This window comes from Heliangelus exortis, chromosome 15, assembly GCF_036169615.1.
Source record: "Heliangelus exortis chromosome 15, bHelExo1.hap1, whole genome shotgun sequence".
In the NCBI taxonomy this organism is placed as follows: domain Eukaryota; kingdom Metazoa; phylum Chordata; class Aves; order Apodiformes; family Trochilidae; genus Heliangelus; species Heliangelus exortis.
In genome coordinates this window covers 460,260-486,453 of record NC_092436.1, presented here as the reverse complement: position 1 = coordinate 486,453, position 26,194 = coordinate 460,260, and the positions used below count along the sequence as shown (strand labels likewise).

General features: G+C 52.5%; 1 protein-coding gene across 2 annotated transcripts in view; it reads left to right on the top strand.

The window, feature by feature from the left end:
* SH3RF2 (SH3 domain containing ring finger 2) overlaps positions 1–16,687 on the top strand; it is a 29,638-nt gene extending 12,951 nt beyond the window's left edge. For both annotated transcript variants that reach the window (XM_071758663.1, XM_071758662.1), the window contains exons 3-9: positions 978–1,247; positions 4,255–4,578; positions 10,508–10,602; positions 12,649–12,819; positions 14,650–14,867; positions 15,419–15,780; positions 16,243–16,687. In XM_071758663.1, coding sequence (XP_071614764.1) covers positions 978–1,247; positions 4,255–4,578; positions 10,508–10,602; positions 12,649–12,819; positions 14,650–14,867; positions 15,419–15,780; positions 16,243–16,539 — 1,737 coding nt within the window. In that variant the 3' untranslated portion in view covers positions 16,540–16,687. The remainder of the gene's footprint in view (positions 1–977; positions 1,248–4,254; positions 4,579–10,507; positions 10,603–12,648; positions 12,820–14,649; positions 14,868–15,418; positions 15,781–16,242) is intronic.
* Positions 16,688–26,194: the final 9,507 nt, after the last annotated feature.

Sequence of the window (26,194 nt, the reverse complement as noted above, 5' to 3'; positions counted from 1 at the left end):
GATGCAGCAGGGCCAAGCACTTTGTGTTGGTTGCTTTTTCCAGTTTTTCCAGTGCAGGATGGACGTGCTGGCCTGGGCACCGTTACCTGGCTGAGGTTTCACACACAAACACACACACAGGGACATTTGTTCTGAGTGCATACCCAGAACAGAACAGGGAGGGCAGAGAACATTGGGTTTTCTGCTCTCCTCCCCAGAACCATCCCTCTGCTTGTGCTCCTGGTACAGAGCTCGGGGCTGAATCAGCTCCCTGAGGGATCTCCTGCACTCTATATTAAATTGAGTGTCCTTGTAGGGATAAGGGCCAAGTAAAGGGATTATTTTCAGTGAACTTGGTAGTTTCATTTTGGTAGGAGTCAAGATGGTAAAGTTCTCTCATCTCTTCTGATTTGGGTGTATCTCTTCTGATGTTACAGTGCAGCAACAAAAGCATTAGGAAGACTCTCTTGCTATAACCCAGATCGAAAACTGAAATAAAATCCTGGTGGCACAGTGTTAGAGCAAGGAGATAACCACAGGAGAGCTGTACCCTGCACTCACCTCGCTCTTGCTGTTCTCCCAGACATGCAGAGGTGGCCACTGGAGTGACAAGGGCTGGACAAGGGCTGTGACCTCCAGCCATCCTGCAACAGAAATATTTGGGTTCATTAAAACAGACATCGTGTCAGAGGAGACTTCACAGCAGGCAGTGAGATCCCATGGGCAGACGAGTTGAAGGCATTAATTGTTTCTTAATATTCTTAAACGAGTTCAGCCTGCTTTTCATCTTGATACAAATTTAGCATGAGTATTTTGGAGCTTGTCTTCATTAGAAAAAGACATCAGGAAAGGATGTGGGTACTTAATCCCAATAAACACATGCCTAAGCCTTGGACCATTACGTTTTTCCCAGTAATTACAGATGCTCAGGGGATATTCTGCCTGCCTTAAGCCTTGCTGTCATGGATGAACTCCAAGGGCTGCTTCTCCCCCTCCAGGTCCCACGAGCCAAGGCCCTCTACACCTACCGAGGGCACAACCCCGGGGAGCTGAGGTTCAACAAGGGGGACACGATCGTGCTGCTGCGGCAGCTGGATGAGAACTGGTACCTGGGGGAGCTCAACGGGACCAGCGGCGTCTTCCCGGCCGGCTCCGTGCAGGTCATCAAGCACCTACCCCTGGCCCTGCCCCTGGGCAGAGCTCTCTACAGCTGTGACCTGAGGAGCAGGGACAAGCCCCAGAACAAGGACAACCTGATGTTTCACAAGGTAACAGCACCTTGCAGCAGGCAGGGGCTGCCTGGCAGGGCTTGGGATGCTTTCTGCTTTAGGCTACGTGAGGTCCTGATGCTCCACAGGAGCTCCCTTTGGATATTCTGAAAGGATACCCACTGGCACAGTAAAGGAAAATGCTTCCAGGTCCGGGGGTCCTGCAGGGGACACACACCCAGCCTGCTGGAGATGTGCTTCTGCAGAGCAAGACCTGAACTTGGGCTGCATCCCCCTTCAGTGCCCAAAGGCTGCAGGGCTGGCGTTCAGGGTTAGAGGACAGAGTCCAAGTAACTCCCGGCAGTGTCAGCTGTCCCTGCAGTGTCAAAACCAGGAGAGGCAATGGCAGAGCAGAGCCTGCTGCCCGGGGGCACCACTGTCCTGGCAGAGAAGCCACCTCCTTCTCCATCCAGCTGGCAGCGTGGGTGCCACGCTGATGCTCCCTCTGTTCCCATGGGTGGGAAGGGGAGGCAGCAGAGGGTGGCTGTGGGACAGCCCAGGTGTCCCCAAGGGTCAGACCTGGATGTGGGGTGGCTGGCCAAGGACAAGAGGAGCCCAACAGCCAAGAGCCAGCTGTGGTTTCTGACTGCAGGGAGGAAGTAAAAGGGAAACCCCATTTCAGAGCAGTGTTACACATCACCAGCAGCACTCATCATCTGCAGAGTGTGGGCTGCCAGGGGCTGGGGCAGCTCCAGGGGCTGGGGCAGCCAAACCTCCTGTGCTCAGGAGGCACTTTCCTCAGCCCTCTGCCACCTGCCTTTGTTTTTTCTCTTCCCCTCTCTCTGCCTTTGTTTCAGGGCTCACTCCTGTGTGTCTGTGCTCATCTCCGCTCCCACAGGAGGGAAGGCAGCACACACCTAAACCAAAGAGATGCTCCTGCCCCCTCCTGTGCCCCAGGTGTGGGACAGTGTTGGTTGCCACCCCATGGAGTGACAGAGATGGAGCAGATCCCCTTCCAGGGGCCCCGAGGCAGGGTCAGGGTGCTGGGTGCTCCTGGGTCCAAGTCCTCCAGCAGCCCCATCAGGCAGGGACCTCAGCACAGGGACCCTGGGGCACAGGAGCTGCATTCACCCAGCACAGCCTGGGGTTGGAGCAGGGAAACCAGCAGCCAGGCAGGGACTTTTTGTGTCCACTCAGACTCCTGGCCACGTCCCGACCCAGCCACGCTCACACCTTTAAATTAAAAACAATTTTGGGTGTTGTGCTGAGTAAGGGCAGCCACGCTGGGGTTCTGGGGTACCTGGGCAGCTGAAGCTGTCCTGGAGGATGTGCCACAGCACTGGGATGTGTCAGGAGGCTGCTCTGGAACACCGTGGGTGAGTCTGTCACCCTCTGCCACACAGAGACAGCAGGAGAGGCTGGGGACACCGTGTCCTGCCCTTCAGGGTGCCACCAGCACCATCCCAGGCAGGGCTGAGGAGAAGAGAGACACGTCAGGAGACAAAGCAGGGACCTTCCCACCCTGCTGGGTTGGGATGAAGCCCCTTCCCCACCATCCCACCTCACCTGCCTTGCTGGAGAGGGGCTCTGAGCTCCCTGGGGCTGCTCACACTGGGCAGCTCTGGAGACCTCTGAGCCCTGACAGTATTTTGATAGCACTGGTCTAGACATTAATTGTATTCCTGCAGTTTAGCTGGAGATGTGGAGCGTAAATAGCACCAACAAGAATTCCTGGAAATAAAATTAATACTCGTAATCACCATAATTACAGCAAGCACCTCTTTGTGGCTATTTTATAAAAGGACACGAGTAAAACATCTTATGTGAAGCTCTAATATATTTTGTAAAATGTCCTTTCGTTTAATGAAATCATTTTAGCTTCAGTAATTACTTATTTAAGTCTGGCGTTAGCAGAGTAAGTTAGTTAGGGCCACATAAAGTCACCAAGGAATTAGAAATTAATTATAGAGCAGGCAAAGTTAGGTCTGCTTTGGGAGATGCAAGGCTCTGACACTTAGGCTTCTGCCCCATTTTATCGCATCCCCCGGTGTTTACAGAAGGCAGGAAAATGTTTCCTGTTTAGGCTAAAGTTAATTACATATAGAAATGACAAAATTGCTGGCTTGTAAGCGCAGCTACACACACACACTGGTTTTTAAGCCTTGCTTTAAGGAGTGAGGAGGAGGGAAATGTGAAAACAATCTCTGCTTTAAAATGATAATGCCTGAGAGACACCTGCACCGCTCCTGCGTTCGAGTCATCCCCTTCATCCCAGAGCCAGGCTCCTTGCCTCACACGAGTGGGTGAGAATCTCTAAAGTTTTGCAATTCGTTAATGTCAGCAGTAAATCATGATTAATTCCTTTGGCAGCCATCGTGGTAAAAAACACTGTCACCACATGCCCTTTGCTATTAATACTGTGTGATCAGCAGTTTCCAAGAAATACTGTTTGAACATTGCCCATATGCAAACTCAGGGCCTGGCTCTTCCCTCATTAAACCCAATGGTTTAAAAGCTGGGATTTTTCCAAGGGGAGCAGGATCCAGCCACGGATGTTTTGGCCTACAGAGGTGGCTGGGAAAGCCACCAGCAGGGATGTCTTCTCCGAGCCCATGGGCTGCAGGGCTTGGGTGTCCTGCTGGGAGAGGCACCCGAGCGTGTCAGCACGAGTGGGAAGGGAAGACGTGCCCCAGCGTCCGTGCACATAATTCAGAGTTAAATGTATCATGGCACTGCCCCAGAGCCAGCCAGATCCCTCTGCACCTCTGCACACCAAGGGCCCTGACAAGAAACAAAACTCCCTGTAAAGCACCCAGCCTCAGCACAGGGTTGTCCAGAGGCTTTCCAGAGAGATTTTAATTCTGCTGTCAGCTTTGCATCAGTGACTTTACACCCAGGATTTGTCACTGCAGGCACCTGGGGAGGAGTGGCTGAGCCCTGAGTTTTTAAGACATCATCTGAAGTCTGCCCGCAGCTCTGCTGCCAGATAGGAGAGAGGCAGAGGGGAAAGTTGCGGGGCAGGGACACCCCTGAGATGTGCCATCCTGTCTCCCTTTGCCTCTTCCAGACCAACACCACAGCACGGCAGCTCCTCCAGACCAGCAAGAGCCACTGGTCCCCCCAGTTCAAGTCGGGGTCCCTGCGGACGGGGTCCCCCAAAGCCAAGGGCGCAGATCCGCCGGCGTTCCCCAAGGTTCCTGACTCCAGGAGGAAGAGCCCGAGGCAGTTCTCCATCACCACTGCCCTCAACACCCTCAACAGGATGGTCCATGCCCCGGCAGAGAGGCAGGCACTGGAAATCAGCTCCCCCGTGCTCATCAGCTCCAGCAACCCCACTGTCAACACCCAGAGCAGCGAGAAAGCAGAGCTTCCCTATGGCACCCCTGTCCAGGTAGGAAAGGGGGGGATGCTGGAGGAACACACAAACCCCGAACAGAAACACCCCAGGCACAGACAGACGTTCAAAAAGCTGAGGCACAAACACAGAAAGACACAGCAGCCATGCTAGCAGTGTCAGTAGGATGCATCAACCCACCCCAGAGATGGGTTCCCCTCCTCCTACACTGGAAAGTCCTGATCCAGGGACCCAAAGGGGTTCACAGAGAGATGATCTAATTTATCAGGGTAAGGAAAGGTGGGTAAAGCACATTCCCATCCTGATTTCTGCCCTACTGCAGCCAGCTCCAGGTGTAGAAGAGAAATCAGCTTAACTTGCAGAACAAAATATTGTTTATTTTAGAAAGCTTTGTGGAACAGGAATTCCCCAGGGAGCTCCCTGAGCCTCAGCTGATTCACAGACACGGATCTGCCTGTGTGCCTGAATTCACACCACAAGCAAACACCTGGCTTGCCACAGAATGATGGAGACCAAAGCAGGCAGTGCTCAACACTTGCACGACTACAGCTAAATCCAGCTCCTGGCCCCTCACCCGTGTCACTTTGTCACTGAGCCTGCCTGAGCTCCTCTCCTGTCATTAAGGTGCAGCAGCACCATAGGACCTGCAGCATCAGGCCCCAAATTTTGAGCCCAGTCAGATCAGTGAGGAAGCTGCACTGTGCTGAGACAGTCTGTCCTGCCAGAAACTGCTTCAGTGGCCTTTTCATCCCATCCCCATGATTCAAAGGAAAGTAGAAAAGTGCTCATTTTATTACTGCTATTTCTATTTTCTGGTAAGTCTGAAGCATACACAGAATCCCCAGCACCCCCAGTGCTTATTCTCAATGATCAGCATTGGGCTTAATTGAAAATCTTGATTAAGCCTGGAGTCTCAGTGCAGAGGATGACACATTTGGCTGTGTCCAAACAAAACCTTACCCACTGTGGCACATGAAGGCACTGCAGAAGCACAGAGCTCTGTGACCATACCCCAATCCACAAAGCTCTCCCCAAAAAGTAACCTCCCTGCGGGACAGGGAGCTCAACAAAGCACCAGCTCAGCCCCATTGTAACTCCTGCAGGAATCATGAAGAGCCCTCCTGCTTCTTCTGAAGAGGGCTGCCAGCCCTGCTGAAAAGCAATCAGGGCTTTTGTCCTCCTGTAAATCATTGCCCTGCCCACATCTGTCCACCTCCAGATGAATGGGTTCTGCCAGGAGAGGGCAATTACCTGGGTCCTTGTGGCTCTGCAATCTAAACCTGGGACTGCACTGAGAAAAGCTGAATTTGGGGCTGAGATAATAGCCACAGACTGACCTCTTGGCCTGTATCCACTCCTTATTTTAGAAAGCAAAAGAGTCTCATTCCTTCTTCACACTCTGCCTAAAGATCTCGATACAGAATCCTTGCAGATCATCTGAAATGGGAGAAAAAAGGTTTTGTTTAGATTTATATGGCATCTTTCACATTCAAGGTTGCTGTAACGCTTTATAAAGCAATAAGCCAACCCCTGGTAGTTCTGTGTCTCTGCAATAAAACCCAGCAGGCATTTTGTACTTAGCAATAGCCTGCAAGGAGCCTTGGATGTTAGATCCTGTTTTATGAGAGAGGAAATGAAGCCTTACAATAGAACTATAATTCAATTGAAATGGTATCGTGTCTCACGAACCCCATATAATTTCACAAAAAAATGTCTCAGTGTGAAGTATTGTCAACAGCAGAAGCAATAGAGTCAGCATGTTAACATACTGTTGTAGTAGGGCTGGAATTCCCTTTCTTCTGAACAGCAGTTCTGCTCCTGGAGGTCTGCAGGAGGATCTGTGCTGCTGATGGGCCACAGAGGCTGCAGCTTTTCCTTTGTCCATCGCTGGGTTTGGGCTGTGATGATTGAGCTGCAAAGCTGAGATTCTTTTGGAAGCCCAGATAGGCACTGCCAGACCTTATCCCACTGAGTTTGCTCATCCCTTTTCCTTGTATTAAGCAGATGGGCAAGCTGTGGGGGTGAAGTTGTTGATAAAGCAGCTCCCATGGTCAGAACAAAGTTGCAGGACTGAGGTGTAATGGGAGAGATGAGACCTGATCCCAGGGGCTGGTGTGCAGCTTCCATAGGAAGAGCTGAGACTTTGGGAAAACAGCAGAGCACCCCCAAAGGTGTGGTTGCTCCATGGCAATTAATTCTATATACACAACACTACCTGGAAGGGAAAGGTCTGGGTTTCCTGGGTTTGAACTACTTTAGAAGTAATGAGCAGTTGTGTGCCCACTGCCAACCCTGAAAACTCAGTCCCAGAGTACAAGGATCAAGTTGGGGTCTCCCATTATTAGAAATACAGCAAAGAAAAGGGTGGGCTGAATCAGTCCTTAATTGCTTCTGTCTGTCCTCCTCCTCCCTTGTCAGTCTGGAGAGCTGAGTAGCCTGGGTCAGGGTCTACAGCTCAGCCACCCCAGCAGGACTCACCCAGGCTGTGCTGGTCAAGTGGGAAATTATCCCAGGAGACCAAGCCCAGGGTGGGATAACCTCAGCTGGCAGGCAGGGGTGACGTGCATGGGGTGGGCTGGGGCAGGAGGTGTGGGAAGGAGCAGAGTCCCTGCCTGGGATGGAGGCAGAGAGGGTGAATCACCCTCAGGAGGAACACACACCATGGCACCCGCCCTCCCTGGCAGCCAGAGAAAGCCAGGGAAAGCCAGGGAAAGTCAGGGAAAGTCAGGGAAAGTCAGGGAAAGCCAGGGAAGTCCAGGGAAATCCAGGGAAACCTGGGTTCAGCCCCATCCCCAGGCTCCAGACCCCAACACCTCAGCTTTCCCCCTGGACGGAGGAGCTGCCCCCCCAGCAGCACCATGGCCCCCAGCTCCTCAGAGCTGCTCTTGTTCTCTCGATGACCCATTCCTCCCCAAGACCAAGAGGCACCATGAGAGCAGCTGGAAAGGCTGGGCTGGAGCTGGGAAGGGTTAGGGGGGTGCCAGCAGCAGCCATCACCCAGGGGTAGGGCACCCCAGGAGCCTCTGGGAGCAAACAGGGAGCCCAGTGACCCTGCCCATCATGGGGGGCTGACTGCATCCCAGCAAAGGGAAGAACCTGGGCACCCCTGATCCTGCCTTCCCTTCCCTTCCTGGTGCCAAGCCAGGCCCAGAACCCAGAACCAGTTCTCAGGGCTTGTGCTGTGCCTGTTGTGCAAGCAGCAGGGGTGCTGAGCCCTCTGCTCCTCCCCAGCTCCAGCAGAAAGCACCAGCAGCTCCAGGAATCCCTTTCCAGCCTCAACTGAGCCCATTCCCTGGGCCTGGGGGTGCTCAGGACAGGAACCATCAGGCTGAGAGCTGCTGCTGCCCTGTGGCTGCTCGGGTCAAGCTGAGCTCTGCCAGCTCCTCCATTGGGCTGTGCTGGGCAGAACTGACCCGGGAGCTGCAGGAGGGAAGGGGAAAAATCCCTTCCCCAGGAGCTATCTCCTGAGGGCTCTGCCAGGAAAGTGTCTGTGTCAGCAGGGCTGGGAGAGGAGCCAAGGCAGAAACCAGGCTGGTGACAGGAGAGGTGGGGAGATGGAGTAAGAGGGATTTAAGGAGAGGCGGAAATGAAACTCCTGGTGCTTGTGAGGCACTCACAGGAGATCAGCAAAAGTGAATGCTGAAATCACTTATACCTGGCTGGGAAATAGCTCATTCCATTGTTTTCCCTCTCTGTTGAAACCCTCTCTGGTGCAGGCTCAGGAAGGATGGCTGCTTCCATGCAGAGGGGGCACTGAGAGAAATGGAAAACAACAAGTTTTTCATCATAAAGTGATTATTTCAACACAGTTCCATCAGGAAAACCAGCAAAAGGTTGTCATGTTGTTCCAGTGCAGGAAAAAGAAACTCCAAATACCCGTGTTTCACAGGTTTTGATTATCAAAATTATTAAAACAGAATTACAATTTCCACTTTTATGAGAGGCTGTTCTGACCCTACCTGGGCCAGAGAATGAGGAACAGAGATGGTCTGGAGCTTACCTGCCACTCCAGGTTCAGAAGCCATGGTTTCTGGCCTTTTTAATTCATTTACTGGAGAGCTCCAGAGCTGGTGAGTCACTTTTTTTTTTTTTTCCCTTGGCCCTTGCTAAGCCACTGCCCCAGCACCACATTACAGACATGACCACTAGAAATTAGATTTGAAATGAATACAAGATCAAAGCCCTGACAACTTGCATCTGTCCTGCGGCCTCAGCTGCAGAGCAAGGCTGCCAGCCACATCCCAGCCACATCCCAGCCTCTGCCTTCCCCCTGGCCTGGGGCTCCCCAGGGGTGCTGCAGCCCCCCTGCCCTGCTGGGACCACCTCTGGCTTGGTCCTTGTCCCAGCTGAACCTCTGCCTTGCTCTGGGGTGAGTAAAGAAGGCAACCAGAGAGCACAGATCAAAAAAATGCAGCTTAAATTGCTTTGCTGTTGCCAGATGGAAGGAAGCTGAGCTTTTACATGACAGGGAAGGGTCTACCACCCCTGGAAAATTCTCTTTTCATGGGAAGACCTTGTGCCCTGATTGCTGCACAAGTTTGCAGCCAGCAAAGCAAAGGTGTCCCTTAAAGCATGGTGTCAGGCATGGCAGGATTGAGCCCAGCTCCTTCCTTTTCTGGCATGGCAGGAATTCCCTGATCCAATAACCCTCCTTCTGACCATGGGGAAGATGCCAAGAGGTGGTTCAGAAGATGTGACCCCGATGGAAGTGAGAAGATTTGGCATTTCCTCTAGCTGATAGCTCTAGTACTAATTTTTTTACCACCTATTCGAGCAGCCAGCTGTGTAACACTAACCCACTCTGCACCAGCAGCCTGGTGAGACGTGTCCAGGTCGTGTGCTTGGCATCTGGGAGCTGCAGAGAGAGCTCTGCAGGTTGGGGTCCAGAGCTCAGCAGCCTCAGAGGGCTCATCCTGTGCAGTTCTCCATCTGCAGGGCAGAGGAGCAGGGGCTGCTCTGACCTTACCCTGGGCATCTGGAGAAATTTGTTCTTCTCTTTGCACTGCATGGCCCTCACCCTTTGAACAAAAACCCCTCAGGATCCCCTCTGCAGAGAGCAGTGCCCTGAAAGGGGGACAACTGCTCATGGTGGGGCCATGCAGGAGCCCACTGACCACAAAGGACACAGAACCAGACCCAGACCCAGAACAGAACCACCCTGCAGGCAGGTCCTGGGGCTGGGGGAGTGGGCAGCTGCTCAGCACCAGGCAGAGGACACTTCCCTCAAAAAAAAAAACCCAAAACAAAGTGGTTGGGTGCCACTCTGCAGGACACGGAGGGACAGGGGAGCAGGAAGAGCCCAGGCTGCTGCCCACTGGGATGGCAGGGGGGTCCCAAGGAGCTTTCTGCTCAGGTTAGGGGGGTGTCAGCAGGGACAGGTCTGTTGGAGGAACACCATGACCTGGACAGCAGAAACAGGGCTGAGGTTCCCCCCAGAAGGTGAAGGGCTCCTACAAGAGGACAGGGGGAGCATTGTGGTGCTGGCAGCCCTCGGTTGATGCAAAGTGATGGTGGGGAAAGGGCCACCCAAAGCAACCCCAACCCCAGCCAGCATGGGCTGCCCTGCCTGTCCCCACGGGCCCGTGGAGCTCCTCAGGACGCCACAGACACAGTAAATAGCTTTAATAATAGTTATTAAAAGATCACTGGGGCGAGGACTGTGTTATTTAGGGTTTAGACAATGCCAGCACTCCCAGAGCTAAATAACAAGTGAAAGAGCAACGCTCACACAGCTCTCCTCCTGGCAGCAAAGCCTGGGCTGGAAACACTGCCTGCCCAGGATCTTGCTCCTTCCCAAAACAGGCACCAAACCATCAGTGCTCACCTTGTTGAGAGAGAGGCAAAAAGGGGTGAGCAAACCCTGAGCAGAAGGAGGGAGATGAAGGAGCTCAAGCGGATCCCACGGGTACGAGGGGAGCAGCAGCTCCAAGTGCAGGGCTCCAATTGTGTTTGTCTCTCCCTGCAGGTCAGTGCATCCTACTACCCCACACCAGGACCCCTGGGGCACTCTGCAGCCATCGTCACTCTCCCCCACCTGCAGCACCACATTTCAGCTTACATGTACGTAAGGAAACTCAGATACCCTGGGGGGGGGGAATGGGGGCCGTGTAATCTCCTCTGCCTTCACCTTCAGCCTTACCTGGCCAAGGACGCTCATCAGCTGGGAGGGAAAGGCAGGCCAGAGCCCAGCTCCCATTGCTCAGATCCAAAAGCAGATCCAGGTGGGAATGTACCTGTCGGGTCACAGCAGGGAGACACAGACACTTGGTTGGTATCACTGCTGAATTGTTCTGTTCCCAGCAAGTGAACCACCCTTGCACCTTGCTGCTCCACTTCAGTATTTGCAGACACAGAATTCTGCCTGCTGTCCACAGGACATTTTCCATGTTTTGAGGAGTAACGAGTTTCTGTGTGTTTAAGTGCCTCTAGTGATTTATTTTAGACAAACCACTGATGGTCATTGGTGTTTTGAATCATCCAATCTTTAAAACTTTCCCAGAGTTAAAATTTGCAGATAATATAGTGTGACGATTTGTTTTCCTCTAGATAAGGTTCACCAGCCTGGCACTGTACCCAGTAACAAGCTGTCTGCATGGTAATTAGCACCTCCACAGTATCGAGCCAGACCTGTGGAATCACCAGCACCCAGGAGCAGTACCTGTACATCTCTACCACCATTCCTACTTCCATGCATTAGCATAGGTCACTCAGGACTGCTTCACACACTTAATCCTGAGCACGAGAAACCTCCTAAGACCTTAAAGCAGTTTTCAGAGTGAGGGCTGTGTCATAGTGTGCAATCAGCTGCCTGTCTCACACAGCTCCTTCTTCAGCCCCACAAGAGCAGACGGGATCTGCACATCCTCCCCCCCAGGGTGAATCCTCTGCAAAGTGCTCAACCACTGCAGCAGCAGAACAGCCTGGGCTGAGCCTGCCCTGGGCAAGCAGCTAAAGGAGCAGTCCCTTGAGACAGACAGGAGTTTCCAGGCAAATGCTCAAGTGATTGGTCCAAAGGACAGGGAGAGAGAAACCTTTTTAAAAGTTATGGGACAGTCCTTGACTATCTAGCCAACTACTCTGTTGTTTCTGCTTTATAAATAATATCTGATAATTGCTGTATAGGTCTGCAGCTCATTAATATTTGGGAGCAGATCACATTCCCCAAGAAAAACACCACAACAACAACAGCAACGCAATTAAATTAAATGTGCTACACTGGAGGCAAATTAAAGTTCTTCAAAGAACAAATAGGAGAAAGTTTTGAAAACTATGCCATTTTCTTTGCTCCTGTTTTGCTGTGTGGTCACATGTGATTCACGGCAGAGAACAAAGCTTCACCACCTACTTGTAGTCCCAGAATCATGTCAGAAAGCTCTAGAGAGCTTCTCAAATTAATTTCTGTCCCGGTTTCCTCGCTAGCCCAGAGCAGAGCCAAGCACCTTCCCCTTTGCCCACTTTATGCTCCAAGGCCCCCCCGTGGCACCTACTGCAGCCCCAGCATTTGTGTCTGCAGGGGATGGGTCGAGGAGGAGGAGGACAGGGAGGAAGATGGGGTTAAGCCACGGGTTGCTGGAGGAGCAGCACTCCTCCCCACACCTCCAGCACCTCTGGATGATGCTCAAGGCAGATGTGAGGCCTCCAGCTTCAAAGGCAGAACCTGTTCTTGATGCTACTGGCCAGACAGAGCTGGTGCTGGTGCTCTCTGTTGCTGCTTTGCCCCAGGACAGTCACAGATGAGCCCTGAGTTATTCCAAGGAGTGCTCCCAGTGTGAGGTGAGCAGCAGCTCCCTCCTCCCTAAGCTTCTTGCACTGGCACTTCTGCGACAGACACCACTGATGGATCTGCTTTGTTCCCCATCCCTGCTGGCTCCTCTTTTATTCAGATCCCCTCTGGCCTGAAGGCAGGGGCAGTTTCTCCCCTCCAGCCCTCTCCACAGTAACAGCAGCTCCCAAATACCTGGTGCCAGTGCTGGCTGGAGAGGCTGCAGGCAGAGAGCCACAGCTCACCCCGAGCCAGCAGCATCACTTCCCCTGCAAGGAGCTGCAGGATGGGGGCAGGTCCCATGGCACAGGCTCCCTCCTCCTCCTCACCTCCTCTCTCCACAGGTGTGTGGCTCTCCATTCCTACGTGGCTCACGGACCAGAGGAGCTGGAGCTGCAGAAGGGAGAAGGGGTCCGTGTCTTTGGGAAGGAGCAGGAGGGGTGGCTGCGGGGCATGTCCCTGGTCACGGGTAGAGTCGGCATCTTCCCCAGCAACTACGTTGCTCCCCTCTTCAGGTCTGTTGTTTTTTTCTGAAACAAAACAAAAACAAAGGAGAGGGCAGTGGGTAACACGGGGGATTTGGGGTCTTGTTGTCCCTATGGAGAAATCTCTGGGAGGGATTCCTGCAGCCCAGGCAGGGGCCAGGGATTCCTCACCTGGGTGGGAAGGCTCTGGCAGCTCCTGTGGGAGAAGCTGGGGCATGGAGGAGGCCAACACCACCCATCCACTTGTTTTAAACCTAGGATGTCAGCAGAGACATCTGAAGCTCCTCCTGTGACTGTTTAATTCAGCCCAGGAGCTTTGGCAGAGCCCTGCAGGTGACACAGCAGCACATGTGGATGAGTTACCCTGGGAGCAGGGATGAAGGGCAGTGTGTCTGAGCTCTAACTCACCTTTAGTCCTTCTGTGTGGCTTTGGTCTTTTGGGTTTTTTCCTGCCAGAAGGGAAAGAACAAGCTGAACGCTCTTTTAGAGTCAAAATACTGTCTTCAGACCAGGCATTTAAGCACTGGACACCATTGATCTAACTAAACAAACATGCATTAGAGAGCCATAATTAAAACATACAATTTAGAAGAGGTAAAAAAAAAAAATTGCCTGTGCCCTTAGTTCCCATGAGATGTGCTTGAATTAGGTAGGGAAATGAAGAACAGCTTAGAAAATCAGTGCTCCCCTTCTGCAAAAAGAAAGTGGAGAAAGTCAGGACACCCTGGAGCAGGGTTTCCATGTCTGGAACCTCCCTGTGCTGGCCCAGCCCCTCCTGAGGGATGGGCAGAGGGGCACAGGGGGCTCTGGGAGGGGCACCAAGGGCTGACCAGGGCGTGTTGGCCATGAAACCCTCCCAGCAACACTTCCAAAACTCACCTGGCACTCCCAGATCCTCCTGATGCCATTTGGGTTCTCTCCCCCCTTGTTTCTCTGTCCCCACTTATATTTATTCTCTGTGAGGTCCCAGTGCTGCTTCAGTTCCAGCATTTCCTCCTCCCCCTCCCTGTGTTCCAGAGCCCTGGTGATTAGTCTTTGTCTCTCCAGCTCATTTCTTCCCCAAACAGCCTCTGATAACACCATGGCCCCACCTCACCGATAAACAGAGCCAACAAATAATGCAGAGCACAGCCCAGTCACCCCAAATATCCTCATCAGGAGCTGCAGCCATCAGCACCACTTTTGGAGCTGCTGCTCTGTCCTCCCTGGGAAATGTCTTTATAATAAATTGATGCCTGAGTTACTTGATGAATCACAGCTCGGTTATTAAACCATAAATCATTCCTCTAACCCCCCAAAAAAGGTGAAGGAAGACTCAGAGGGGATAGCAAAGAGACTTCATGGTGTCCCACCCTCCCAAGGAATTGGGAGCCGTATGTGGCCAGGGTGGGCAAAGTTGCCAAGGTTTTTTGGCTCTTTAGTGGCTCCAGGTGAAAGCATGAAGATGACACCCCTCTAGGGAAGGAGGACAATCCGAGGTGGCTGCTGTGCACCCAAAGGGTGGGGGCCAGGCTCCAGCCAGGTAACAGGAGCACAAACCCCTGCCTGGTCCATATGGAGACCATAGGGTCTCACTGCTCCAGCTGTCTGGAGGTCCCTTGGGAAATGCCATGGGGTCACTCTAACAAGACCTGACCCTAATGGGGAATAACTTCTTGTAAGTCAGGTGCAGAAAGATGAATGTCCTTGTTACAGTGGAACCAGAAGCCTCAGCTACCCGTGTTGTCTGTAGCATTTCCCTGACGGGGGAGCAGTGCAGGTGCATTAAACCCATCAGGTTCCCTTTTAGGCAAACTTCCACTTTCCTTACAAAAGCCACAATTCCAGGTCTCACCTTATTTTCCTTTCCCATCCAAACAGGAAATCCAATCTCTCCGACTCCAAGATGCCTTCCCTGTATGCCTCCTGGACCCTCTCCACCTCCTCGCTCTCCTCCCAGGGCAGCATCTCGGACAGCAGCCCGAGGCAGAGCAGAGCCCTGAAGCCGGTGCTGCTGCCCGTGCCCATCCCCGCTGCCGGGAGAGGCTCTGCCGGGGCTCAGACAGCGCTGCGGAGGGGCCGGGGCAGCACCAGGAGGAGTAAGTGCCCTGGGGACCCTCACCCACCTTCTGCCACCTCCTGAAAGAGGGATGGGAGCTGTCCCGCAGGCAGCGCTGTGGGAGCTCCACGCTCGGAGCTGATTTTTAAGAAGTTAATTTAAGTGTGTTATTAGGAATTATTCAGAAAGGAGCCCAGGAGTGAGTAAAGCTCAGCTGTGGGAGTGCTGGAGAACTCACAACCTGAATACTCTGTGTATTTCTGGTAACTCAAAAAGAATATAGTCAAATCAAAACAGGCATGCGGGAGGATGATCGAGAGAATAACTTGATCCTTTTTATAACTTGAACTTTTCTGATGCAAAAGTAACTTCTATTTCAGGAGGAGAAACGTTCAGGTAGGAAATACCTGAAATGCATAAAATCATGAACAGCCTGAAGGTGAGAAAGGTGAGAAAGGATCCTTCAACAACAAAAAAAGATCAGCAGGAGTTAACCAGGGAAACTGCCAACTCACTTCTGCCTCTTTGCTTTGTCTGGACCTTTCTGGACTCCTCCTGACTTACCTTCTCCCAACTCTTCTTGCTCCCCAGACGGATCCCTGCAGAGGCCGGGGCAGGCAGGGACCCCGGTGCTGGTTTCTGGCTCCCTCCGGCGTCCTCCCACGGGACGACCTCAGCAGCTCCAGCTTTACCACCCGGCCAGCGCCCATCCCCCGGGCATCCTGGCTGCAGCTGCCATGGCCGAGCCGGGAGGGAGACCAAGCTTCTGCCACGACGCTTCCCCGGGGCCGGTGGGCAGAGGAGGGGAAAGCAGAACTCCCTCCGTGTGCAGCTCCATGGTCCTGGACACCAAAGACCCCCCAGCCAAGAGCGAGGCAGCTCCAAAGCCCCCAGCCTCAGCCCCACCATCCATCCTGGTGAAGCCAGAGACCTCCCGCAACGGTGCTGAAAAGGTACAGAGAGGTTCACCCACGGTGTGCAGGGACCTCAGACACCTTGGGATGGGCATGGCCAGGGACAAACCCCTTGAGGGTCCCACTCCTTTCTCACCGGGTTTTCTTCCCCCACCCATCACGGTCCCAGTGATGCCCCCAATCAGAAGTTTGCACTGCTGACTCTGCTGCTCAGGTGAGGCCCTTTAGACAGGAGAGATGCTGCAGGGAATCCTCCAGTGTAAAGCAGCCTGCAGTCATGATCAAACCTTGAGCCTTGATTTCCTGAAATCTTAAATCAGGCAAGAATCTCCCTGAGATCCCCAAGAGCAGAGGAGCAGAGGCCAGGCCTGGCTGTTAGTCCCTCCATCAGCCTGCTCTCTGCAGAGCTTCCCCCATCTCCCACCCTCCTTTGGCCGAGGCATTTGGAAAGGGAACAGAACATTGCCAATTGTCCTGACCGTGTTCCCCTTCTCCTTGCAGCAAGTGAAGACAGTGAGGTTCCAGAACCACAGCCCACCACCTCCCAAGAGGCACAGCCTGCAGCCCTCTCCCAGCCTGGCCCGTGGCCGGCCAGACCCGGTGGCCACAGCAGAGGCCATGCTGCTGCCCGAGGCCAGCCCGCCCGGCCCTGAGCTGGCCCTGCTCTACTCGCCCAGGACCACCTCCAGCCCCCTGCCCCAGCGGCGGCCGCTGCACCCCAAGGCGTTCTCCCTGGACCTCTCGGGGCCGCTGACCTTCCCCGTCAGGAAGAGCTACAGCAGCGTTTCTGCCAACTGACAGGGACAGTCCCCCCCTCCTCCTCTCCTCCCCTCCCCTCCCTCAGCCAAAGCCCCCCCCAGCCTGCTGTCCCACAGCCCCCCATCCCCACAGCCCCAGGGCAGGATGGTGTCTGTCCTGCACGGGGGAGTCAGTCCCATCCCATCCCATCCCAGGCTGTGGAGGAGCCCCACTGCCCCAGGGGCTGCTTCCAGAGCCCAGCATCCACCAACCTGACCTTTGGTGTGGTGGAAGGTACTGGAGAGGGAGAGGAAAGCAAGGGTGTGGGTGTCAGGAATAGCTGAGCAGCTCCTTTGGATCTCCCCCCTGCTGCAGGAAAGCCCACGCTGGTTCATGCCTCTCCTGCTCCTGCAGAGTAAAGAAACCATAAATCAAAATCAGTCAGTTCCTGGCTGATGGTTCGTGGTGCCTTTTGAGGGGGTTCACTCAGATTTTCTGTTAGCTTGGCTGCTTACTCACTTCCCTGTTTGGTTTCGGTCCAGGAGTTTAATACAGAATATAATTTAAAAGGTGATGGGGAGAGGAAAGGGACAATGGGAAGGGATGTGCCATTACTGCGGGCACTCAGCCTCTGCAGACAGGGGTATTGAATGTTGCTTCTCCTCATTGCTTGGTTTCCCCTAATTGCCTGCCAGCTACCTCCTAGCAGCCCATGAGCTCACTCCAACTCCTGCCCACTGCCCACCCCTTTGGGGCTCTCTTCTGTAAATATCCCAGCTGGAATTCAGGGGTTTAAGTCCACACTGAGATGCATGGACCATTGCAAAGCAACAGAAAGCAGAACTCAGCCTTCGCTGTGCCCCAGATACAGGAGCTCCAGACTTCAGAGACCTTTAGGCTCAGGCATCCCCCAGGCAGCTGGAACACCTCTCCAGCAAACCCCTGCACAGCAGCTTTTGGGTTTCACTCTGTTTTTACTGCAAGTTCATGGACCTGCGATTCCCATCCTAGCCACCAGCACTGCTGCAGATCTGAGAGCTCTGCTGCTGCCAAATGCTGTGCAATCCCATCCTTGGTTAATCACACACTAAACCCATGAAATTAACTCCACTGGTGAACAGAAACTCTCCGAGGCACTGGCACAGCCTCCAAGAAGGACGTTTTCTTCCGGAACTAAGAGAAGGGAATGGATAAAATCACGTACTGGTGTGCAGCCCCTGTTCTTCAACTCTTTCAGACTTTTCCTGTTAGTGGGGCTGGTGTCTGCCCATTCCCCCAAGGCATTTCCAGTAGCACAGAAACCACCTATGGACAGAGAAGTTCCTCACCTTGTGCTCCCTCTTACAATTCAAACTCCTGCAGAAAAGCCCTGGCTGAAAATGTGATGTTTGCCCGGGTGCAGAAGGTGATGCAAGCTGCAGATGGAAGGGTGAGCACGTCTCCCAGCAAAGCCACCTCAGAGAAGACATCCCAGTCCCTTGCTGAAGAATCCTCTCATCCCCTTTAACACTAAAGCAGAAAACCTCCCAAGCTCCCTGACCCGGGGGACCTCTGCTCCTCCCAGGCAGATCCAGAACTGCAGAATTGCAGGAGGTGTGCTGGGGACCAGCTGGACTGGTAATTACTGGTGTTGGTGTGGAGGGAAGGAGGCTCCAGACAGTCACACTAATGACAGGGCAGGTGGCTCAGGGTGACCAGCCCCAGAACCTGCTGACAAAGCCTCTGAATGTCCCAGCAAGTGACCTCCCTCCCACCAGGCTGGGGGAGAGCTGCCTGGGCACCTGGAGCTGCTTGGAATTCATCATCCAGAGGGCAATGCTGGCAGGAAAGGAGCAGCAGGAGGCAGAGCACAGCTGAACACTGTGTGTGGAGGGAAGGAAGGGGAACTTCTGCCTGTGATGGCCCCCAGACAGTGTCCTCACCCCACGCCAGCATCACAGAGGCCAGGTCTCAGGGGACAGTCTCATGCAGAGAGGCACTGGAAGAAAAGGGGCAAAAAGACCAAACCATAACTCACTGAGGGCCTCAGACAGATGGACACTGAAGTTAGAGCCTTTGCACCTTTAATCTGCAAGAAAGACAAGGTTTGCCACCAGACACAGGTGTGCAGGGAAGAATCTGGGATTCAGTTTGGGGCTGCAAAAGGAAAAGCTCAGAGAGCAACTGCCAAAAGTGGCCACGGCTCCGTTTCTCCCACCTCAGTCCTGCCACCAAAGCCCAGGCCTGAGGAAACCCAGCATCTCCCCCGCCCCAACTTGTCAGATGGTCTAAAAGCTCCAGGGGACACCAAGAACATCAGGAAAATCCAAAGGTGCTCAGCATGCCTTAGGACTTGTCAAGCCATCAAGTCCTGCAGATCTGGGCTGACCAGAGCTGATGCCCCTCGCATCCTCTGCTCAGAGAATTGCTCTTCATGGGCCAAACCACCCTCCTGTCCTCTCACTGGATGATCAGCAATAAGGTTTCACAGCACCCCTGTGCAGAACTGTTCAGCACCATTACAGGATACTGAAGACTCCAGACAAACACCCCAGGAAGCACCACAAGCCTCTTCCAGATCACAAGAAGTGACAGCTTCGGGCCGAGGGGACAGAGGAGGCTCTGGCAGCTCTGCAGATGCCCAGGGATGGGCAAGGCTGGGGAGGGAAGCACTGGTGGCAAAATCAGGGCTTCGGTAAAAGAGCAGGCAGCTATTCTGGGACAGATTTCTGGATTTCTTGCCCAGGATATTTCAGTGCTTTGGTGCTATGGTGATAGGTGCCCTAAATATATTCAAAATACGTAGCGAGAGGGAACTGGAAACAGGATGTATTTTAAAGCAACGACTCTGATAAGCACCTTGTTCCCATAGCCATACCTGCCCTCTGCTCTCATCCTGCAGCCCACAGAGCAGCATCAACCAGTGCTCATCAGCTCCTCCACTCCTCTGCATCATTCCACCAAGGAGCATCCCAAGGAACAGACTGGGACTCAAGCCTTTCCCCTGCAGAAGCCCAGGCTGAAGCAGAGCCTTCCATAGGAGCCAAGCTGGGTCTCTGTCACCATCCCTGGGTGAGCAGTGCCCCACAAGTGGCCCCACAAGTGGTCCTTGTCTGCGTGGAGAAGGAGCTGATCCTGCTGGGGAAGACATCAGCAGGGTCCATGGGGAGCAGTTCTCTAAATGAACAGAGTCAAACCCTCTGTCAAATTCCTGCCACCACTTTCCCTCTGCAATCAGAACCACCCCACTGGGCTCCTGCAGCACCAGCAGACAATGTTTGTTGTTTCAGCCCTGGGCTGCAGCTGAAGCACATGGTATCCTCTGTAAAGATCTGCTCCAAAACCCTGCTCACCTCTGGCAGCTGCTATCCAATCTATTTGTGTTCTAATTGGGTAGCAATCAAACGGGAGGCATCACATGCTGGCAGGAGGGTGATAACTCTGCGTGGAGGTGGGCGAGCTCCTCAAGGGTTTCTGTTCTTTTCATAAATATATTTAACTTCTCTCTTCCCATCCTCCAGACTCTCTTCAGCCCCATTTCCTCAGGGAAGAGAGGTGAGGATCAGCACCGGGACCATCCTGTGTCATTCCTGAGCTGGCCAGGAGGGCTCCCAGGGAAAGCCACCCCAGTGTCCCCCCTCTGTGGTGTGGGGAGGCTGCTCTGAGCCCTGCTCCAACCCTCCAGTCTTCTGCTGTACCACGAGCCATCACGTGAAGCACGGAGTGCAAAGAAACAACATTAGGAAAGGCAAAATGCAAGTGCAGGTGTGCTGCAGCATAATGGGTTTCTGTAATGAGAAGATATTGTTCCCTGAGCAGGGCCCTGAGCATCACATCTGAGCAGAGGCAGGGCAGGAGCTCAGCAAGGTGCACAGAGCAGCAGAGGGGGATGGAGGGAGCCTTAATGAACCTCTGACAAGTTCCTGATTCGGGCTGATTTTCCATCCACTCGTTTCTTATGATTAGTTAATGAATTGGAGCCCGAATGGGGCCATTCATCAGCTCAGCTTTAATTGCCTGCCTGCCTAGCAGCAACCTTGGAGGGCTGCAGTGAGTGACCTGCTCCCCGAGCTTCCACCAGCCCTGTTTCCTGATAAATTACAGGCACGGGCAGCAGGGACAAGAAAGCAAAACATTAACAAACCCTACACATCAGATGATGCCTCTCCCCCAGCCAGAACCAACTCATCCCAGACACAGAGGGTTTGGCACAAAAGCATCCCATCCCTGAGCACCTAAGGGAAGAGCAGAGTGTGGGGACAGGGGGTGCTTCCTGCCCCCTCCCACCAGCCCTGGGCAGCACCTCAGTTTCTGAAGGTTCACTCAGACTTGTGACCCACCAAGGTTCCTGGGTACCAGGAGTTCTACTCTGCACTGATTCCCAAGCGTTTTATTTCTGGTCTCCATCCTGACTGATTTTTCATAAGCCACCATAGCCAAACAAGAACTCAAACCACCAAGCATCTCCTCCACATCCAGAAAACCCAAGAAATCAGCTCAAGAAAAGAAATCTGAGGCAAGGGGCAGCTTTTGCTGCAGAGCCCTCCCCCTTCTCCAGCTCCTGCAGCCCCAGCTCAGAGCCCCAGAGGGGGGGTCAGGCCCTGAGCCCTCTCCATCCCTCATGAGGGATGCAAACCTTGGCCCCACAGCTTTTGGAGCTGGGAACACTGGAGCAGCCCCAGAATGTGTCAGCCCTCCTCTACATTTATCATTCTTGTGGGAGGTTTGTTCACTGCCCAATAGTTAGGGCAGAACATTTGTACAACAACAAGTTCTAAGGGTAATAATAGCTACAGGCTGTAAACTTTTTCAGGTTTTTTTTGCCTGAATTCTCGGTATCTCTCCCCCATTTAAAAATTAACATTTCAAAATACTCACAGAACCAGTGTTCAGAGCCCCAAACCACCCAGGTGAAGCGACGGGGACTTACCAGTGGGGTCCAAGGAGCTTGGGCAAACCAAGTGGGAGGTTGTGAAGAGATCCAAACCCCTCTGTGGGTGCCACACAAAGCACTCAGCAGTGGTCAGGCTGGGAAGGACTCTGTGTACCAACTGTGGAAAAATGATCTATTCATACCAAAGTTCCAAGCAAAATAAATTTCCAAGGCAGGAGGGATCAGCAAAGGGTATCTTGCCTTGAGACCCTGCATAACAGACTAGGTCATTTTGTTGTCTTTTTCGTGCACTGAGTCCAGGAAACGTCATCATGAAATGTTACCGTAATTGTTCTATGAATGACAGAGAAAAAAAATTATTATTTTTACATGTATATGCTTAGAAACAGTAGGATATATGATCTTCTCTTATTTGGTGATGGGTGGGAGGAATAAATAAAACACATACATTTAGTTTAATGTTTAGAGAGACTTGTACAAATTCAGTGAAGCTTAATATTTTTTCCATGATGTGAAGTTCATTTTTTTAAGAAAAGGTTTTTGCAATTTAACATACCCTTAGGGAGAAGAGAGGAGTCAATAAACTAAAAGATAATAGTTTTCTGGTTTGTATTTATCCTCGAGATATTTATTTTGTATTTCTGTAACTCAAAAACAACAATTTAAAGACATTTTAAGTTTTCAGGGGTTTATTCGCCTAACTTTATAGCACTAATGTTTAGACCTGTATAACCTGTAGATTAATTAAATTAATTGAAGCCAAATGGATTGTGGCACTTTATGCCTGGGAGCGCCTCGGGGGACACGGGGTGGGGGACAAAGGTCCTGGAGAAGCTTTCAGAGCCTGATCCCTGTGGTTTCTATCCTGTGGGAGCTCCTGTGTTACCATTAAAACTTTTTGCATGGAAAAAAAAAAAAAAAGGGAAAAAAAACCCCCAAAACAAACAAAAAAGGTGTTTATTTTCACTTTGTTGTTTGGGCAGTGAGGAGCAAAGGGCAGGAGGGTCCCTGGGCTGGGGCATCACATCCAGGTTTAATTTGTTGAAGGGGATGAGGAGCAGCAGGGGGAGAGGCTGCTGTGAAGTGCCCAGACATTTCATTGTTAAAAACCAGACATTTTGCACGGTGGGTGGTGAGGGAGAAGGAGTGGGTGAAAGAATAATGACCTCAGAGAGGTTTTTAACTGGGACACCCACACATCCCACTGAGACCCCCACCACAGCCAGAGGGAGCTGAGGGGACAGACCCAGACCCAATGCCCCAGGGTGCTGGGGAACCTCCTGAATCACAGAACATTTTAGGTTGGAAGAGATTTCCAGGATCATCCAGACCAACCTTCGACCATAAGCTGAATAACTCATGTCAGCCCCTGAGCTGGGACCCTCTGCCCACCCCCAGCACAGGGCAGACAGGATCCCAGGGGTGCTGAGCACCCACAGGGATCACTGGCAGCAGGACAGGAGCCCTTGGCCGTGTTCCCTCCACAGAGAGCATTGCACAGAGTCCTGATCTCACACAGTGCTTAAAAAACATGAGCAGTTGCTTGGAGTTGCCATTCCATTATAAAACAAACGCTGCTTTTGCCTCCACGCAGGAGAAAGGGCAATTCCTTACATTTAATGCATTAGTTCTGCTTAAAAATACATCAAGATAACAGAACGGATTCCAGATCAAAAAGGACTTTGGCTGCAGGACCCTGCACATCTCTAGGACTGAGCCCCACATTAACTTTTCACATTTGCATCTTTTTAATAAGATGATTATTCCACAAACAAAAGTGAAGCAGTCCCCTGTGCTTTGGGAAATGCCATTCCCACCCCTGGCTGGAAGTCCCCCCACACCTGGGGACCAGGAGCACAACCTGAGCTCTGCCCCCTGTGCTAGGGAATCACACCCTTTGTGTCTGGATGAGGATTTTAAACAATCTGCTCCTACAGCAGCAGCACAGTGCTGGGCTGAACTCACCAGGGAGCCTCTGTTTACAAAACACCTGCAGTATTTGAGTTCTTTTAAAAGTCTGGTAAAAAAAAGAGGCCCTCAGTGGGGAGGGGACTGCACCCCCAGCTCCCAGGGCTGGCACCAAGGAGCATCCCAAGTCCCCCTCCACCTGAGGGGTCTCAGGACAACACAAGCTGAGGCCAGAAGGCTCTGTGGCTCTGAAGCAAACTCCTGTCCTTCATGCAAACCAGGGGTGATGATTTTTCTCCTCCTCACACGTTGTGAGCAACATAAAAGGAACCTGGAGGAAAATAATGTGACCCCCACCTGAAGAGAGAGGGAAAAAAAAAAAAAAAAGAAAGATGAAAAAAACCCAATCTGCTGCTGAAGAAATAAAACATCAAAAGAAATAAAAATTCTACCTATTTAATACGTATCTCTGCTTAATGGATTACAAATTACTCTGACAGCAGCTGCTGAATCCCCTTTATGCCAGGGATAAAACACAGCATCACCTCCTGGCAGCTCTGGGTGCCTGGAGCTGAGCTCCAGGGTCAGACCCTGCCCGTGGGGAGGGGGGGATTGCAGCCCCCAGGGTCAGACCCTGCCTGTGGGGAGGGGGGGATTGCAGCCCCCAGGGTCAGATCCTGCCTGTGGGGAGGGGGGGATTGCAGCCCCCAGGGTCAGACCCTGCCCACGGGGGGGATTGCAGCCCCCAGGACTCTGGTGGCCCTACCAGGGGCTCTCAGGGGGTCTGAGGTGGGCACTCGTGGCTTTGGGGTTGCTGCTGCCCCCCACTTCAGGGGGAACATCTCAGGAAAGGTCACCCAACCCTCCTGCCACAGCCAGGCACTGCTGAAGAATAACTGTTTCTGCTTTAAACAAATTATAGATTCTGGATACTTTGCGGGTGCCACAGAGTCAATAATTCTCTCTTCTGCCAGCAAAGCCTGGAGGGATTAATAAACTGCTTTGAACTGAATTCCTGAGGAAGAGGAGCCCTACCCAAGTCTCATTGCAGAGATATTTCACAGTGCAATATGCAACAGTGAGCATTAGTTTCTCATCAGCTGTATGGCTTCTATATTGATTTATTTTTCATACACACCAGATTATTTATAATGATAACCAAGGATGGGGCTCCAAGCTCTGCTCCTTACTTAAGAGCAGAAAGAAAAGTCTCATTCTCAGGCCTTACCCAGGAAGGAATCAATGGTGATGGGACCTCAGAGACATCCTCCTCTCAGTGGAGCAGGGACCTCCAGCCAGGTCTGGAACAGTCCCTGGGAGCAGCAGGGACATCCCCACCCCTGGTGTCACACAGCTTTCAGCTGCCAGGACCACTGACCCAGGGCAGCAGCAGGGTCTCAGGGTAAAGCATCCCATTGCCCTGAGTGTGCAGGATGGAAGGACACTGGCAGAGCCAGGAAAAAACAGCAAAAAAAATAAAACTGCTCTCTGGAGAGGCATCCATCAACTCACACTGGTTCCTTTTCCAGATTTCTCTAACCAAAACCATAACAGGACTACTAAGTAAGATCAGAATATTACTAATAATGTAGGAAACCAAATCCTAAGGAAGCCTCTTCATCCTCTCACCAGCTTTTACTGGGAGAAAGTGCCCAGGAACCAGCGCAGCAGTGACACCTCCTGGGAGCCACCAAACCAGTGCAGACAGTTCTGCTTTCAGCTTTTCCCTGCTCCTCAGCACTCGGGTTGGCAGATTCGGCTGAAGACCCAGACTGTAAGAAGTCCCAGCACTGCTCAACTTGCCCCTCATGGCAGAGAAAATAATCAGCAGATGCTCCCAGACAGCTGTGGGAAAGCCCTTGCTCTCTGGACAGCTGCTGAAGGGGGAAAACCTGACAGATTCCATGAAAAAAGGAAGCAGCACTTATTGTTTACAGCTCTGAACTGAGGTTTGCCTGCTCAGGTTACCTGGTGCCACTTTAGCAATAGATGAGATTTTCATTGCCACAATCCCTGCTTTTTGGAACTAACAAAGCCACTTTTGTAGAAGGAGATGAAGGAGCCGCTTGGATCAGCTCCCTTCACCATCCCAGCAGCAGAACACACGTGCAGGGGAAGAGCATCCATGGATGAGCTGCAAAGGGCAGCACAGGGGTTCCAGCTGTTGCCTCTCCTGCCCTGTATCCAAAGTGCCAGCCTTCCCCTCTGCAGGTGACACAGAAAACCTGGCATCTGCTTCAGCCTGTTTGGAAAACTGAAGTCCTTCTTCTTGCCATCTGCAAGAGACTTTATTCTCGCAGGATTTGAGCCACATTTGCACAAGTTTTCTCCAGGGGAGTCAGATAAACAAGATGAATCCTGCAGCCCCCTGGCTCTGTCAGCACATCAACCCCTCAGCCCCCCACAGATCTTCCCTTTCCTTGTTGGGGTTCCAGCCCATCAGGGCCGGGAAGCAGGGTCCTTATTGCCATTCCAGCTGCAGACAGAGCCTGGGGCTGCCAAGCAAACACTGCTGGGGCTGCAGCAGGGTTTGGCCTCAACCCTCCCACCTGCCCACATCTTGACTATGGAATCAGTTTTTTTCTCAGCACAGCTCCAGAGAGCCCCAGCAGCACCTGCCCCGTGGTACTGCATCTGTACAACCCCCAGAACCTGCCTTTGGAGAGGGAGAACCAAGGGAAGGGCAGAAAACAGCAGACCCAGGGCTTCCTGCTCCCCCTGCAGCCACCCAGGGCTCTCCTGTGGCTCTTTCCTCCCACACTGTAGCACATTATTCTGTAGCACCAGGAGTTGTGAAACTGCTGAAGAGCAATGGTGCAGAACAAAGAGAGATCTTCAGCACCAGGCACCTTCCTGAATCTGTAGACAGAGCCCCAAAGCTGTGCCTATTGATTCATGGCTAAAAAAAAAAAAAAAAAAAAAAAAAGGGAGGGG